Here is a 19,093-nt window from a genome sequence, read left to right as displayed (position 1 = left end):
TATATATATAGTTTCATATACATACATATATATATATAGTTTTATTACCCACACATAATCAAAGTAGCCTTTCTACTTTGATAACTAAATTTTTGAAAGAAACACTAGTTCAAACATTTCTACATACAAAAATTTCAGGTTCTTGTTTATTAAAAACAAAATAAGTTCTGTTGAAGTAACCATTTACAACAAGATAAATATGTAAAACAGTGAAAAATAGAAACAGTGAAGAGTCTCAATCAATAGCTTAATGACAATTTATCTTTCCAGTAATTTTTTGTTTAAAAATAAATTTGCTTAATTTTAAACTTAAATCTATGTGCTTTTTAGTTTTTTTTTTTTTTCCCTCCCAAAATACTTAGTTTAAATGGCAGGTATTAGGTTTGCACAAGCCAAGATAACATTTAAAGTTGTCTAGATGCAATAATTTAAAAAACATACAGATTCATAACGTAGTAGGAAAATATGTAAAAAAAAAAAATAAGGAACTATGCCTCATAAAAGATATAAATGCACCTTCTATTATATGAATATCAAAAACTAAATATTTTTATTTAAAAGTAGTTTCTATAAAATGTCAGAGTAGGCAGTTTGTTTTCCTAATGTAATATATAAGAAATATTTCTATCTCAATTAAACAGTAATATCAGTATTTCTTAGTAAAATTGTAGTATATATACATGGAAAGGTAGACATTATCCTGTATTCAAGTGTCCAAGTTGGATTTCCATTAAAACGTTTTCTATTATTTATAAGAACCACACACACAAAAGTAAAAGGATGAGGTAAGCATCTTATACTTTAAAGGAAGTACCTGAAACTTAATACTTAAGATAGTCTCAATGCCTAGACTCTAGAATGATCTTTTAAAAGGTTCTCCATAATGATGAAGATTATGGTATGTATCTGAACCACATAATGACTTCTTAGTCTTCTGAGCAGGCAATGATTTTTTTTCTGTTATTACAAAATAATTGCAATTTTGCCATCAATATCGTTCCAGTGTGGGTTCACATGAGGCACCATGCCACAGTTAGAGCAGCTACAACGCCATTCAAAATCGCCATGCTATAGCCCATGTGGAAAGAATGTCCAGTCAGTTTCCTAGAGAAGGAAAAAAAAACAAATCAGAAAATACATAATTTGGAGTAAGAGAAACACTGACAGTTTTTATTGAAAATGCTTAAGACCCAGGAATATATTTCCTGAATGTTTACACATGAATACACAAGTTAAAAGAATACTGGACATTTGCAGAATTAGCAGTGGGTAACAGATCTTCAAAAATTATCCTGATTCACAAATAAAGTTGTTCCAATGTGTTAGAACAAAATGCTTAATTTGAGCTCTATAGTTCTTTACTGTGTTTCATAAACACTTTAAAGTCATAACATAATTATAAGGTGTAAATTTTTATAAACATGTTCATGCACTAATTAGCATTGTTTCCCTGTTCTCTTGTTTTCACTTAGATTTAAGTTAAGTGCATATTATTTCATAAAGTATTTATTTTGTTCTTATTTTAGGGTCACATGAAGAAACTACTTTCTCTTTGACCTTACCAGTCCATGTGACTAGTTCAGATAAAGTCTTTTAGAGACATTTCAGTTCTCATTGTAATAGGTTGCTTAACTCACCCGGTTTCCAATGAGTTCCTAAGTACCAGCAGACACATTTCTTATTTATGATCACTACTAGTGAAAATTAGCTTGAGAACTTTCTATGCACCATTTCCCTAACATTTGTGTCCTCTTTTAACAGACCTACTACCTGTACTTTCTTAGAATTCCTCCCGCTAATCATAGTATAATAATACTTTTTGCTTATCCCAGTAAGGATGAGACATACTAAAAATAAAAAAAGGTATGTTCAATTGGTGTCAGGTCAACAAAATCCTTTCCTCACTGAAGCACACCAAATTGAGGAAGATACAGGAAGATGCACTGGCAGAAGTAAAAAACAAAAGTCAAAACTAATAATCAGGGCCTTGGACTGAGAGAGCCATCATATCCATATCCTTTCCTCCTTTCCTAAGGAGAGACCCAAGCCAAGGAAACACATCTAAATTAAGACCTGACTCCAGTCTCACAAGATATGTGGCAGAGTATGAAGGTGGTATACTCTTCAAATAACAATGCCACTGCATTTATCTGAGGTTACAGAAGACCCAGATACTTCTTGATTGTTCTCTGTTTTGCTCCATGGGAGTTTTTATTTACTCTCTCCACTCAACTTTTCCTTTCTCAACTATAGCTAGTTTAAGATTCTTCTCACATTACACTAAAGGCTAATCTACCTAGTTATATTACCTACTATATGATAAAATAGGTACACTAAATGCTTTGCCTCCTTAAAAAAGATAATTCCTAAAACATACATTGACAGTGAACAGAAACCTTGTTATAAAACAGAACTATCATTCAATGTAAAAAAAAAAAAAAATAGTAATGACCCAGGAAACTTTTAAATGAATGCTCACAAAATGAAGGATTAGTTTCCAATGTTATTGTTCTATACAACTAGTTTGTGACTTCAATGATGACTCAAAAATAGAAAAATGTCTAAAAGTTCAGTTTATTAAAATCTGATACCTATGATGTTTGTATAACTGAATTTTATTGATATGTGCATGCTCAAATGCTCAGAGACCCTTACTAAGCAAGCAAAGCAATGGGAATAAAAAAAAAATGATTCTCTGAGGTTCTGTAATAAAGACTGAAGGCATCATAGTTCTCCTTTGTCAAAACCTTTCATCTACCTCTGGTATAAGATATGTTTTAAATTGACTCAAGTATGATGAAAATGCCACCCTCAATTAATGAATTTAACATCTTCAATAAATGATGACTAAATATTGGCCCACATGGGCAAAACAATCTTCATGAAGTTGGAGGACTTATACTTTCCAATTTCAAACCTTACAATAAAACTACAGTAATCAAACATATTGTATTGGGATAAGGATAAACACAGAGACCAACAGACTAGAACTGGAAGCCCAGAAACAAACCCTATAGTCAATTAAGGTTCCACGCAACATCAAGACCACTTGAAGGGGAAAGAACATCTTCAACAAATGGTGCTAGGCCAAATGGATGCAAAAGAATTAATCTGGTCCTCTACCTAAAACAGTATACAAATGTTAACTCAAAATGAACCAAAGACCTAAATAGAAAACTAAAACTATAAAACTCTTAGGACACAGGTATAAATCTTTTTGACCTTAAAAAAATACATTCTTAGGTATGACAATTGAAGGCAACCAAAACAAAAGAAAAGGATAAACTGGACTATAACAAATTAAAAACTTTTGTTTCAAAGGACATTATGAACAAGTGAAAATACAACCCACAAAAATAATTGCAAATTTAACAGGTAAGGGTCTACCTATTTAGGATGTAAAATAACTCATAACTCAACAATAAAATGACAAAATATCCATTTTAAAAGGGCATGAAGGATTTGAATAGACATTTCTGAAAAGAAGATACACAATGAACCAGAAGCACATATAAGCTGGATTAGTCAAATGGTAATGAAAATTAAAACCACTTTCATATCTACTAGGTTGATTATAATTTTAAAAAAATAAAATAAGTATTGGTGAGCATGAAGAGAAACTGGAACGCAAATATTGCTGATAAAAATATAGATGCAGGAAATGTTCAGAGATTTTATTAACTAATTGAAGTTACCATTTATTAACTAATTAAAGTTACCATTATGATCCAGCAATTCCGCTGGGTATATACCCGAGAAATGAAACACATTCAGACAAAAACATACTTAAATAAATGTTCATAGCAGCATTATTACCAACAGTCAAAAAGTGGAAACAATCCAAATATTTATAAACCAATGAAAGGATAAACAAAATGTGGCATATCCATATGGAATATATTGTCATAAAATAGAATAGAAACACTGATACATGACAAAAAAATATGAACATTGTTACAAAACAGGTGAAAGGAGTAGACACAAAAGACCATGTTTAAAAAATGTGTACGATTCCATTTATATGAAATATCCAAAATAGGCAAATTCATAGACAAAAGTAAACTACAAGTTTGCAAGGGTTAAAAGGAGGGGTGAATGGAGGAATAATAATGGGTATGGGGTTTTCATTTTGGAATGAGATAAATGTTTTAAAATTAGATAATGGGGATGGCTACACACTGTAGGGAAGAATTAAAAAATACCAAATTATACATTTTTAAATAATTTTATACTATATGAACTATATTTCAACTATAATAAGTTTTCTGAAATACATTAAAGGCGACCTGAATGAAGGTACCTAGAAAAACCTGGAAATGTGGGAATGTTCAAACCATAAAGGTGTCTTATTTTTCAAAAAAAGAAAAAAAGAAAGAAAAATTTCTATAAATTCAATGAGATCTCAGTAGTAACTCAATAGGATTTTTTGGGAAAGAGAGACTTTGATACTGTTTATATGACATAGAAAATGTATACAGTGAGTGAAGAAAAATTCAAGTTATGATAAACGAAGTTTTTTAAATTTTTTCTTGTTTATTTATTTATTCTGTTTTTTGGTATGGTACCAGGAATTGAACTCAGAGATGCTTTACCACTGAGTCACAACCCTGGTTCTTTTTATTTGAGTCATGATCTCGCTAAGCTGCTTAAAACCTTACTAAGTTGCTGAGACTGGCCTCAAACTTGGAATCATCCTGTCTCAGTCTCCTGAATTGCTGAGATTATAGGCATACAAACCCAGCCCCCCCCCAAAAAAAAATTGTTCAAAGAAATAAACTGATACAGAAATGAAAACAACATTGGAACAGATTACAGAAGCCAGAAATGGATTTAGGTGTGTGAGTGTATGTATGTGGGCAGTGAGGAGTGAAAGTGAGGTTGATACTATATTTTACCAATACAGCATTTTCAAGTCAGAGGAAACAAAATTAACAATTATATCTCTACAGGTTCCTTCCTCCTTATTTCTAAAAATCAAGGTTTTTTTCATTTAGCAGGGCAGATTAAAAAAAATCAAGATTCAGCTTATTTTCAACAAAGCTGTCATATGTACGTGGAATACAGAGTAGGTGACCCCAGTCTCTGGTTTTATTTTATTTCACAAGTTCTACTGATTACAATGAAAGAGAGAAAAACTAATCTCATATATATTTAACTAATTTCATATGTATTTGTAAGTTCTTAGCTTGATAAGCTCTCAATATAAAGCTCAAGAGGTAATTATAAATTCTTTTTGAAACTTCTGTGTAACTGTATAAGAGAAGGTTATATTGGTCTTGCATAAATTAAAAATAAAAGCCTTTTTAGTCCAGATCATCTAATGAGTATTGTTTTAGTCATAGTTTTATCACAAAGTCTACTATGGATTTCACAATAGTTCATATTGTTACAAGTCTTGACCTTTGATTTTCATCATCTGAAAAAGGCACACACTGCTAAGCAAAGGGTAATATGTAGGGGTAGAAGAGTTTACATTGATTATATATAATTTTTACTCATCTGCTTTCCTATAATTTCATGAAAGGAAAGGGAAGGGACTTATCCCAAAAGTATGATAAGCCCAATTAGGAAGCTAACTTTCTCTTATTAGATAACTTAGATCAATAAAGCAAAATGACCATAATTTCTTAGGTTCTATGTTAATAATGTCTAACATGGAAAATTTCCAGGTAAAAAATAAAAAAATTCCATTCCAGAATAAATATAACTACAGCATTAAGTATTACTAGAACTACCTAGTCCACAAAAGTAGGTAGATAATACCTAGCCTTGACAAGCTGATTTTCTTGTCATGCCATATGGATTTCTAATTTGGATTACATTACTGAATGAGGTACAAAAACAAACAAAAGAAAATAAATCCCACGGTCTCAGAGCAATATAATGGAAACATTTAACTTTGAAGACCTTGTATTTTATTTCAAAATTTACGAGGACTCTGAAATATGCTTAAGGAACTTTCAAAAATGTCACGACTATTTTTGGAAATATTGGTACAATTATTGTAACTTATATATATGAATGTGAGAGAAGAACCAATTCACAATGAAATTCTTTCCAAGTTGTTGACATTCTTTCCATATACCTATACACATTGTATATATTCATTTTTCTAAAACATCCTTTTGCTCAAAATGCCTTTATATTAATTGGATATAAAATGTAAGTGAGCAGAGTAAATATTCTTCTAAATTTCTATGACTATTCCAGGTAGCAGAGACAGAATAAGTAAAAAACTTGTGTTTACTTCATTAGAGATTATATACTTGTTTTTTCTGCCTATTAATATAGGTTACTGATCAACATTATCTGATTTTAAATGGAACAATGATATGGGGAATCTAACTACATAACTATTTTAGTCCCAAAGAGTTAATCAAGGATACCCACTGACATAATGAAAATTAATAAGTTAATATACTAATTCAAAAATTTTAAGACTTGATAGTTCATTTGACCATATAAAATAATAGGTAGAAATACAGAGAAAGAATTCAATGAAAAAAATAAAATGTTTCTAAGTAAGTTAGGATCCTAATGTGCAATTTATTAGGCTTAACGTTCTTTTCCACTGCAATACATTTCTGAAATAAAAATGAAAATAAATGGGAAACATTGTTCAATAAGAATAATGTAACACTGGAAATACAGTTACAAAGAAAGGCATACTATAATAGAACTAGTTCCATATCTTAGAAGATGAGTTGTAGAAAAGGTACTATTCTTGTTTTAGTTCTAAAGGATTCCTTTCCATGATAAAGACACACACAATGAAGTAAATATGTAGTCCCAGACAGTGGTGAACAGATAGATCTCTAGAGTTGGTAGACATGGGTTTGAGTTGCAGTTTTACCACTTACAAGAGGTAGGAAGATAGAAAAATTAATCTTTTTGATCTTCAATTTCTTCCTCTATAAAGTGGAAACTTTTACCTTTACAAAGTGATTTTGAGGATCTAGTGTCTGGCACAAAACAAATGATCAAGAAATGCTAGCTGCATAGTTAGGAAAAACTTAGCTAAGGAAAAACTTAGATTTCAATTATTTATATCCAGATTTTGTGCTATGGAAATTAATTTCTAGTAATATATTTCTATTAATATTTAATAGTAACTTGTAAAGTGAATATATCATAAAAGAATTAAATCTTAATTATTTTCATTTTCAGGAATGGAACACATTTAAAATTTAAGATTCAAATAAATTCAATAACTGGCAATTCAATTTATACTTTTACTTCTGAATCACAAATTAATGTATTGAACAAGCAACTACCAAAAGTTCCAAATAAATCGTCTTTAAAAAATTTTTTTATAAGAACAGATTCAAGCAGGTTTCTTTTCATATTTTGGGTTATTTATTATTTTTACATTAGCTTTGGTTGATCTGAACTAAATCTCTACAGTGATAAAATACCGGACTCTTTTTTTCTTGGAACTTCATTCCTATATTGCGTTTATTACTACATTTCCTTACCCTCATAAGTATTATCACTTATCTGAGATGGTTTTTTGACAGATTTCTTGTAATTTAAAACATTAATTCCACTGCCATCTAATTCTTTAAGTATAAAGTTTCCTGTCCTTTCCAGAATAAGAAGTTATATTAAAAGCTCATATTAATTATCAACTTGCTATGACAAAATGAGCTAGTTGGTACTAATTTATTTCTCCTTTAGACATTTGAGCTGCTTTTTATTTCTCATTCTATTCCTAAACAAAAAATCTCCATTAGTAAAGAATTTTAAGTTGTGTGAGCTTTGGTTGAAGTAACTACCAGTTAGTTTTAATTAGAACCAAAAGTACCTACCCCAGACTTGGATTTTTAAAGACAACACTAAGCAACACCATATTTCAATTACAGTAGCCTTCCATATCCACAGGTTCCACATCCACAGATTCAACCAAACTTGGACCATTTTTTTTTTTTTAAGAGTGTGTCTGTAACTGAACAAACTTTTTTTCTTGTTTTTATTCTTTAAACAACACAGTATAACAGCTGCTTATATAGTATTTACATTGTATTAGATATTAAAACTAATCAAGAGATGGTTTAAAGTTTATTGGAGGATGTACATAGATTTTATGCAAACAGTATGTTATTTTATACAATGGACTTGACCATCCATAAATTTTGTTATGCCTTGGTGTGCAGTCTTGGAACAAAACCACTGCAGATACTGAGAGACAGCTATATTTATAAAACCTTTCCTTTTCTTTCTTTTACAAACAAAAAATTATGTGAGTCCTTTTATATATTGTCCTAAAAAATACTGAGTAAAAATTACTGAAGAAAGGATGTAGCTGTGTTCCAATGAACTTTATCAATGAATTTAAGAAAACAAGGGTTAGACTTTCAAAGCAAATGTTTTTCCATTCTCTTTTGTTATGTCTCTCATAAAGGACATTTATTATATTAACCCCTTACTCTTTACTGTAAAGTTCTAACTTTCTCAACTCCTTTTTTCATTCGCCATGACTTACAGAATGAATATATCAAGCGTAATGGAAATAGGGAAATGAGTAAGAATCAGTGTTGGCCTTCAAGATACAGACAGTGTACTAAGTGTTAAAAATCTGGCAGACAGCATTACTGGAACATAAAGGAGTCACTGAGTTTGTAGAAGAGGACAAGTTTTAAAGAGTCATACTAAAACCGAACATGAGGGGTTCAGAGATCTAACAAAACAAGACAGAACCAAGAGACAATGAAGAACATGGGAAGGTGGATGTGGATACAAAGAAGGACTTTGAAAAGCTAACACTCTTTCCCTTCCAGGTTTAATAATGGTTCTAGTACTTACAAGACTATTTAAAAAAAAAAAAATTAGATGTCAATGAACCTTTATTTTATTTATTTATATGTGGTGCTGAGAATCAAACCCAGTACCTCACACATGATAGGCGAGCACTCTACATTGAGCCACAACCCCAACCCTTTACAGAGCTATTTTAACCTACCTGAAAATTTAATTATTCTTCTTTAAAATGCAGATAATTCCTCTCATCAATACTTTTGAAACAACAAAACAAGACCATGTTAACAAGTACATACTACAGTGCCTGGAACTGATTAAGTATGCACTCAATAAGACAATAAATGTCAGCCATTATTGTTGGTTCTTGATAGGCTGAAGTTGCTGAGGCAGAACTAAGAACTGAGTTACTGGTTGAATGAAGTATCATTCATCCATCATGATAGGGATCCAATGACAAGAAACAGGTTGGTGGGAAGTGGGAAACAATGAAGTCAACTTTAGATATATTCAACTGGAAACATCTGAAGGATACGGCAGTAAAATTTCTCAGAGAGCAAAAGGAAATAGATGAAAATCAAGAGTTCTTTCAGGAGAGGCTCAAGATAATCTACTAGAAAGAAAAGCAGGGAGGAGTGTGATACAGCATTTTAGAAAGAAAAGCATTTCAAAAAGGAAGAAACGTTAAATCATTTCAAACAATAGACTGGGAAATAAAACTTCAATTTCATAATTAAGAGGTTTGCAGAGGACACAAGGAGAAAAATGATTAAGGGTAGGGTGACTGCATATACCTGTATTAACAACTGCAGTCTGTGGGGAGACAAGGATTTTCTTCTTTAGTATTCTAAGATACTCTGAAGAAAAAGAGGGCAAGGCATGAATGATTTTTTTTTTTCTTTAGTATAGGAGAAACCTGAATGTTTAAAAATATTCATTCTAACAAGAAGACTGGATACAAAAGGAAATGTTGAAGATATATGAATGAGGCAATAGGAGAAAAGAGAGTAGTGGGATCTGGAGCATAGAAGTATAAAATTATGTGCGATAGATAGAAGGATATTTCATCCTCTAAGAGAAACAGGTGAATGACAGGTCCGGATAGAATTATTATATGAATAATAATGAAAGGGTATAGGAAGTAGATGGCATCTTGGTGAAACTGGAAGTGAAGTCCGCTGAAAGTGTAAATGCCAAAGTGACAGAGGTCATGGTCAGATTAACCCATACATAAACTCCCCTTGCTACACTGAGATGATACTTCCTGAAAAGAAACTGTTTCTAAACCAGATGCACAAAATAAAAAGATATTCCCAAAGGGGGTGGGGGGTGGGATTATGACATGGGAATAAACTCAGCATAAAATAAACACAAATAAAACTTTTAAAAATTTCCATAAATGCTAGCCCCAAAGTTTAAAAAGTCATGTATTATGATCACACTTTTGTAAAAATAGAAATATTTTCATGTGCAGGAGCTTTTTAATATATGCAGGTATAACCCTAGACACTTAACGATAGTTATTCCAGGGTTATTTAAAATGAAACTTTGCAACCTTTCATTTTCAGTTATATTATTCTGTGCTGACTTACAATGATCATGTATTTTATAATTATAAAAAAATAAGAAATTTCAAATTAGTCATTGTTCAAGAAATGTTAATGGAATTCTAGTTGTTGCTAAGAAATGGAAAATGCTATTAAAGTAGAAAGTTATCAGAAATATGGGTATATACTGACTTTAAGAGTTTCTTTTTGGTTGTTTAAATTGTGGTGCTAGGGAATCAAACCCACAGCCTCATGCATGCTAGGCTCTACCACTGCACTACACTTCTAGCTCTTTACTTCCAGGTGTTATAAAACTGAGGAAAAGATAATTTGGATAAAAACATTTATTTTGAAGATATTATATATATATTATTAAACTGTATATATATTCTGTAATGCACCAATTGGCCCTACATGTAATAATTTACATTACATATAAATATGGCTTAATGAAGAACACACCATTTTATAGAACAAGATGATTCATCAATTTGCACAACTATGCTATTATAGCTCTGTTATTATAGGACTAAAACTTTCAAGTTGAAAGATTTCCTCATTTTTAAAAAAGACCTTATTTTTGTTAACATTGTATTTTGCTTCCTAGTTATAATGCCCACTAGTTAAAGGAAAAAAACATCAGATGATACTGCTAACCTCTCTAATCATACTTCCTCTTCTATACCAGAAGGTCTGCATGAACTCTATACTCACTAAAAGATTTCAATTCTGCAATAACTATTCTTCCATATGTACACTGAAGTCTTTACCTAAAATTCTACCAACATGAAATTTTGAGGCCCAATCCTATGCTCTGCCAGTACAAATTATTATAATGGCTCAGAGGCACAATAGGATCCTGCACATAAGCAAAGTTCTTCAAATGAAATTATGTATGTACATATTTCAAATATCTTATTGTTCTAAAATTTCCTGAAAACTCCTGAGAGGGAAATGAATGAAGGCATATCTGATTGGATGAAACTGCACATTATGGTCTATTTTATCTATGTAGCAATCCATTCAGAAGGAATGTCAGACATGTAACTTTATTTACTGGTGGGTATGTTATAGTAGAAAAACTGAAGACAGCTATTTTACACTGGACACTATGACCTAAATTATATATAAAGTCCTTATTCACATGGAATTCAGGGCAAACAGTACAAAAGTTATAAGAAAAATTGAATTCCCAGGTCTTAGTCAGTTAAATTTTTTTTCCTTAAAGGAGGTGACTAAAACAGTGTTATCAAAATTTTATTTTGCCAAGAACAAGTTTAAAAATCACTACCATCTATTATCAGCATCTATTATCACTTAATAAAAGAAAGCATATTTAAGTATCAAAGAATAAAAAAAAATAGAATAGGTAAAAATCTCAGGATAATAACAATTACCCTAAAAAGGATAAAAGACAACCCATGTTAGGCTATGGTCATATTTCCAGCTTGGAAAAAAAAAAAGGTCTGACACCATCACCATGCCAGCTTTATTACCTGACATCTGTTGCTTTATCCAGACTCACTTGCTCAAAATTCTTTCTACTAGTTTATGAGGTAGGCTGGATTTGAAAGTTACCTCTTCAGATTTTAAATTTCTCATATAACAGGATGCCTCTCATACTCTACAAACATTGTTGAACCCACAAAGGGTTCCAAGTACCAAAAAAAAAAAAAAAAAAAAAAATCACTAAGTGCTCTCAGGTATTTTTCATATTTTTCATCAGCACTATTCTGAGCTTATGGACATCTGCGTCTTTTCGATGAACGAGACACCATAAACAACATAACAAGCACAACAGCAAACAGGTACAAACCAAACACTCATTAGCTATATCAAGTTATAAAAGCAAGAAAAACAAAGGACAGTAAATAAAATTTCTTGAAAGATTGTGTTACATCTATGTTTGTCTCCACTCAGAACAGAAATGAAACATTTTATAAGGCATGAATGTATTTTAACCCTTCATTTCCAGAAGCTGCAGCACAGTACCATCAATATATTCATTAAAAGTAACAGCATTTAAATTGGTGGCTCCAAACACTACCTAGATAATGAAACTTCATGATACTCAGATATCACAGCCAAGTTCATGATCTACTTCTTTTGTCAGTAGCTTTTCTCTCCTACTGCAATTAGCCATCTGACATCTGTTTCATTAGTTCATGGCAATAAAGAATCTTATTCAATAAGAAGGCAGCTCTCCAAAATGTGTTTGAAAGAGCAGAAGAGTCAATCCACTGTGTTCAATGTTAAATTTAGTGTGCTTGGAAAAGAAACTTCTAATTTAAATACTAAAATACCCACTTTTCTTGACCTCTCAGGCTTGTATTACTGTCCAAGATAAGAATCCACAACACTTTCTATTATGCTTTTACTATTTTATTTGTTCTCTATATTCTTAACCTTCAATGTGAAGAGCAAAAAGTTAGATAAAAACCCTAATGATACATTTTTTTAAAAAACTGAAGTTTTATTTAAAAAAAAAAGATTATTAATATAGTAATGCCAATTCTAAGTGTAATTTTTCCAGGAAATTCACATGGACTATTCTGTTCTTTGCTGCTCCCTACAACAACAGTTAAAACGAAAACACAATCACACACAAATGCCATGGAAATTCATATATCTCAGCATCTAATCAAATATGGAATGCTTTACACAGGAAGCAACTTATGTAAGAGTAAATGACATGTGTTAGTCTGTAAAATAATTTATCAAAAAGCAATTCAAACAAATCAACTTGTTCTCTTTTCTTTCTCATTTCTACTTTATTTTGTAGATTCCAGCATTGTAAGGAAATATATATACATTTAAAAAAAAACAAGCCTGATGCAAATTATAAATTACATAAAAATTAAAAGTATGTGTTTTCTAAAGTTGTGTAGGTATCTATCAAATATCAGTTTTGGTTGGGAGAACAATAAATATAGATGTATAGAGCTCAGAGTGATGCAAACAAAAAAGACCAACAGTATCATCAAAGTACTATATGTCCCCTGGTTTGCATATCAACAATGGAATATTACAAATTGCCAAACTGATCCTATATAGATTATATTTTAAGCAGGATTTTGTGAAAAAACAATGCCATTTTTACCTTAGCACATTCCTAGAAATCATAACACTGCATAAGTACAGTTTCCTTGCATTTTGACTATAAACCCCATATAAAAATGAGCCATAGACCCGTGAGAACAATAAAAATTTGCAGCTTGATCAGAAAAAAAAAGAGCCATAAATATAACCAATAACACATCTAAATAATAATTTCAAATGTCTCTAAAAAATATAAAACAGTGAATTTATGCTCACTTTTTAATAAAATGAACATTCAACTATGTCTTCCTCATTCTAAAAAAATGCATATATATGATTATTCAAGAGGCATGGGAAGTACAAACACTGTGACTTAAAAGTGAGTTGTTATAATAAAAATGTAATATTTCCACTTAATTTCTGCTAATTCAAAATGGCTAATTTGAAGGATGAGTTTCAAGGTTCAGGTCTCTTAAAAGCCATATATGGACATTTAAAATTACATCTTCTTTTAACAAATATTCATACTGTAAAAACAGATATTCAACATCATTAAACAATGCAGAATTGCATGCGGAGATAATTCTTTCTAAAACAATACATTCCATGCTTCAGAAAGACTCATCTTCAGATGTAAGGTTCAAGACAAGGATTTATGAACACATATTCCAAAGTCTACAAAGCTATGACTCCAAGACATGGTATTTCTTACAGCATTTCTCAACTGAATGAGAAAAAGTAGCTTCTCAATAAGTGATTCAATTAGCTAAGTCTTAGATTAAAAAATGCAATTCACATCACTAGAATTTAAAGAAATGCAAATTAAAACTACACTGAGATTTCATCTCACTTCAGTCAGAATGGCAATTATCAAGAATACAAGTAACAATAAATGTTGGTAAGGATGTGGGGAAAAAGGTACGACTCACACATTGCAGGTAAGACTGCAAATTTGTGCAACCACTCTCAAAAGCAGCAAGGAATCATCATTTGATCCTGTTAACCCACTCCTCAGTATATAGCCAAAGGACTTAAAATCAGCATACTATAGTGACACAGCCATGTAAATGTTCACAGCAGCTCAATTCACAATAGCTAAGCTATGGAACCAACCTAGGTGGCTTTCAATGGATAAAGAAAATGTGGTATACACATGCAATGGAATATTAGTCATAAAGAAGAATGAAATTATGTATTTGCCAGTAAATGCATGGAACTGGAGACTATCATGCTAAGTGAAATAAACCAAACCGAAAAAAAACAAAGGTTGAATGTTCTGAGACTTACAATAAGTGGAGTGGTGGGTGGAAATGGGAAAAGACTGTTGAATGAATCAGATGGTCACAGCTTTCCTATGTTCATATATGATGACCAGCATAACTAGTTCCACAACATGTACAACCACAAGAATGGGAAGTTATACTCCATGTATGATATATCAAAATACATTCTACTGTCATGTATAACTAAAAAGAATACAAATCTTAAAAATATGCAATTCACCAGAAATCTTGACTTTTGTATAACCTTTGATCAGCATACACTTGAAATTGAAATTTCTACCAGCACTTGATTTTCATAATAAAGTTAGCCCATCCTTATAACTTTAAATACGAGTTTTTTTTTTTTTTTTGGGGGGGGGGTTACTTGGAAGTTTGTATGGGTATCTACAGTTTAAAGTAACAGTTTTATCTTATTGACATAAAAAACTCCCTGGCTCTGATAACTGGCTTCACAATGATTTCAGCTAATTTACTAAGAAAATTACTAAATGCTAGGGGTCCTTGCCACTTTACTTTGAATATTTAGATTACACAAAGTAACTCTGGATTTAAAATGAATAAACCAACTTTACTTACCAAGAATAGCTTATTGTAGAATATCCAGGTTATTTTAGTTTTATAACCCTACAAAATTAATGTCTTAGCCTGAAAGTTATAGGATTATAGGCTAATAAATTTGATAGGTGATTTAAATATGGGCATTTTTTTTTTCATGTCTGCATTAAGGCTTTCATCATTATCACTGCTGACTGCAGTGCAACCCCATTAACTTCTGTAAGAATGTTGGTCCTTGATCTCTGACTCTACACAAAAAGTACTAAAGTAGAAAAATTTGTTAACCTATTTCATAATTTTTTATATTACTATTACTAAATATTTTGACATTACAAAAATATTGTCCTTTATAATATACTCATCCCTAACATCATAATTTTTCCACTAAATTTACTGCTAGACTATAAAATAACAATTTTACCATGGATAGGACTTTCAATAATGGGGTGTTTATTTTTAGCACTTGTAAGTACAAACCTGTAGCTACATAATTTCACCACAAGATGGAGCCCTGTGCACAGGTAATGTGAAACCTATGCAGTCTAAAGTGGAAAGTGTACAGTGGTAATTGCTGGAATTAAAAAATGAAGATGACAAAGATGGAGAGTTTTGTTTTGTTTTTAACTGAATTTAACCACATTGCAGGGAAAAAAAATACTGCAGAAAAAATTCAGCATACCTCATTTTTCAATAAAATGACAGTGAAATTTCTATTGATTCATTTAACAATGCAGAGAAGATGGGTTAGCTAGTACTGCAAATAAAACAATAAAGATCAAGTCAGGTGACAGCTAGCTCATATGTAAGTAACTGTACTGAAGACTTGACTTTTAAGACTTGATTTTATGCAAGCTCCTAAAACTTCTGGGACTCAGTATCTTCATATGTTAAAAAGTGGAGGAAATAAACCTCTCCGGCTGGCTTAGGAAGAACTTGGTTTCCCCCTCATCTTTAATAGAAACTCCTAAGACCTCTCCAGTACTTCTAAAATTTTACTTTAAAAAATGTGCTCATTAGGGAAAATGTGGCTTCAAGGCATATTTGTATCTAACTTCTTCCTCAATAGGACAACTTAAATAAACATTATGGTCCTACCACTAGCCAATCAAAGAATGAACCCCAAGATTACTTATAGCTCTGGGGTCTCTTCATATGCAGTATTTTTGCATGGCTAGGTTAATACATAGATACATTAACCCTAGTAACTCTAAGTAAGACAGAAACAATCACAATGTGAAATGATGATTATGCCTGGTTGGAAATTACTGACAACCCCAATGAATGAAGACGGAAAATTGGAGAATTGAACTGGAAATACTGACTAGATAGTGCAGAAAAAAAAAAAAGATAATGAATTACAACCTAATTAGAAATAAGGATTGCCCATTTAGATACTGCAAAGAATCTAAACTTACTTTCTCTTTTAACCTTAGAAGCAGATATTCAGTAACAACTAAAACAAAGTCCTATAATAATTTAGAGGTATATTACACCCAATACACAAAGAAGATGATGGTTTACTAATAGGAAAGTTCATATATGTGACATTGTAGTATCTTTTTAACTCAGTAAAGTATATAAATGCATGGAGCCATCCTTCTGAAAAATGTCTGTCAAAGTCCATTAAGTACTTGTCTGAAAATATTTCTTTCTATAACTAGCTTATATTTCCTTAAGGTTTCATTTGTATGTAAAGTGAAAAGTTCTAAACTATACCAAATAAATACGAAACATGAAAAAATTAAATGAATATAAAAAGGACTTCTAATCTCAGTCTCTAATGAATTATCAATCCAAATTTATAATTTAATTTCTTCACTAATATTTACTAAATATTAACGTGTTATTTTTGCTTCCCCTGAGGAGTTTATATGTTTCAGGAAAACATACTTAATAGCCATAATAAATATGGTCTACTTGATTTTTTTCCCCCAGAATTAGTTTTTCTTCATTTTTTCTTTTAAAGTCCACACACTTTAGTCTACAACAGAGAGCAAAAGATCAATATTTTAACAAAGCAATAAGACATACATTTTTAAGTGTCTTACTGAATGATATGTACACTGGTCAGATTTCAATTTTTAAAACAAGCATAAAAATGGAAAGATAGAACATAAAATGCTGATAAATCATTTTCCATGATCATTGGTTATTTACGTTAATTTTTTTCTTCTGAATTTTCAATGAAGAACCAGAATTACTGTTATATAATCAGGAAAAATGTTTATGTTAACACCATTATTTAAGGTAATAAGAGAATACACAGCCTGTTATATTTTTACAAAAAGATGACATTGCATATTAATGAAATACATAAATCTGATTTTTAAGAAAATAAAGTCTGAAGGTTTCAGGTTTCAGCTTTTACAAGAGAGGTTATTTCCTTGAACACAGACTCACTCTACTGGTGACAAAGAGCATACACACTTACTCTAACATTTCTGAAGTAATTACGTTATCGTTCACAAACACTAGAGGGCAGTGTTTTCATTAACAAACAATTTTTTATTTTTGTGGGTGCACATACACTTCCATTTATATACAAACTGTACTTGTATAAACTACAAACAATATATTTTGTATATTATATTCATATCTTTTTTATATATGAAAATTAATAAAACATTAAATATTGTTTTGTGTGCAAATATATTTCAAAACTTTTTAGGGCTATACTAACAAGTACATTATCTAAGACTGTGATCTGACACTATCTTATATTAAAACTAAATGACTAATAAACACATTGGAAACAGAGACCTTTTATTACTGGTTATTAAGTTAGTAAAAAATGTAAAGATAATATTTTAAAAGTTCAATACCATTAGTTAATGATAGATTTTTAAGAAAACACCAAAATACTTTTCTCTAATCCCCCAAACCATTGACATTTATCAGGCATATAAATTATGGTGGTGGTGAAAAAGAAGCTCAGAGGCAAAAATGACATTCCAGGGAAGGACAAGACCAAGAATAAAGTCACGTCATTTTAAAATTACATAGTTTATTTGGGGGATGCAAAGGTAATCAGATATATAACTACAGTATAGGGTACACTGGGGAAATAAATGAAGTTGGAATTGTAGGGCAGGGTCATTTAGGAAAGGAGTTGAACTTACACTAAAGGCAACAAAACGTCAATGAAGACTTAAAATAATAGACCTGTAACAGATCTGATTTTTGAAAAACAGCAGTATACAAGGCAAATGAGTAAAAGCTTGGCGAATGGAAGACCAAAACCAAAGCCATAAATAGGGCAAAAACATTGGGAAGGCAAAGAACGGTTCCGATGACATTTGAAAATGTAAGAAGAACTGGTTTGGTGATGGATTAAACACGGTGAATAAAGGTTTCAAGCCTTGGTGGATGTGAATTTCTTAAACACTAGAGTTTTTTAATCACTGTGAGTGAAAGGCGTTTTCTGAAATCCAGGTAGCAAGATCTACTGAACAGTTGAACTTAAAATGACACTAAGAGGGTCTGAGGCTGTGGCTCAGGGGTAGAGCACTTGCCTGGCACACAAGAGGGTCTGATCCTCAGCACCACATAAAAAATAAAAGCATTGTGTCACAACTAAAAAAAAAAAAAAATGTATATATATTTTTAAAAAGTGACACTAAGAGTTTTGGTAATTTATGAAGTAAGTCTATTATTCAAGACTCACAACCCTTATTAAAATAACTTATTAAAATAAAATGTATTCAATAGGCAGCAAAGAATATAAATTTCAATGGTACCCATGTAAATTATGGAATAGTACTGTACTATTAGGTATAACTCTTAGTTTAGATTATTAATCATTTATCTACCTCATGCACAAAAATTTAACTGCAATTATACAATTTTTATTTAGAGTTAAGACATTTAAAATACATACAAACATACCCTAGACTACTATTCACATAAAATTTCAAG

At 31.0% G+C, this 19,093-nt stretch overlaps 1 protein-coding gene across 3 annotated transcripts in view; it reads right to left on the bottom strand.

Moving 5' to 3' along the window:
• Positions 1-280: 280 nt before the first annotated feature.
• The window catches only part of Arl6ip6 (ADP ribosylation factor like GTPase 6 interacting protein 6), a 33,901-nt gene continuing 15,088 nt past the window's right edge, over positions 281-19,093 (bottom strand). For all 3 annotated transcript variants that reach the window (XM_047547447.1, XM_047547446.1, XM_047547445.1), the window contains one exon: positions 281-1,104. In XM_047547447.1, coding sequence (XP_047403403.1) covers positions 1,011-1,104 — 94 coding nt within the window. In that variant the 3' untranslated portion in view covers positions 281-1,010. The remainder of the gene's footprint in view (positions 1,105-19,093) is intronic.

This window comes from Sciurus carolinensis, chromosome 3, assembly GCF_902686445.1.
Source record: "Sciurus carolinensis chromosome 3, mSciCar1.2, whole genome shotgun sequence".
Lineage (NCBI taxonomy): Eukaryota > Metazoa > Chordata > Mammalia > Rodentia > Sciuridae > Sciurus > Sciurus carolinensis.
This window is presented reverse-complemented; position numbering and strand designations above follow the sequence as displayed.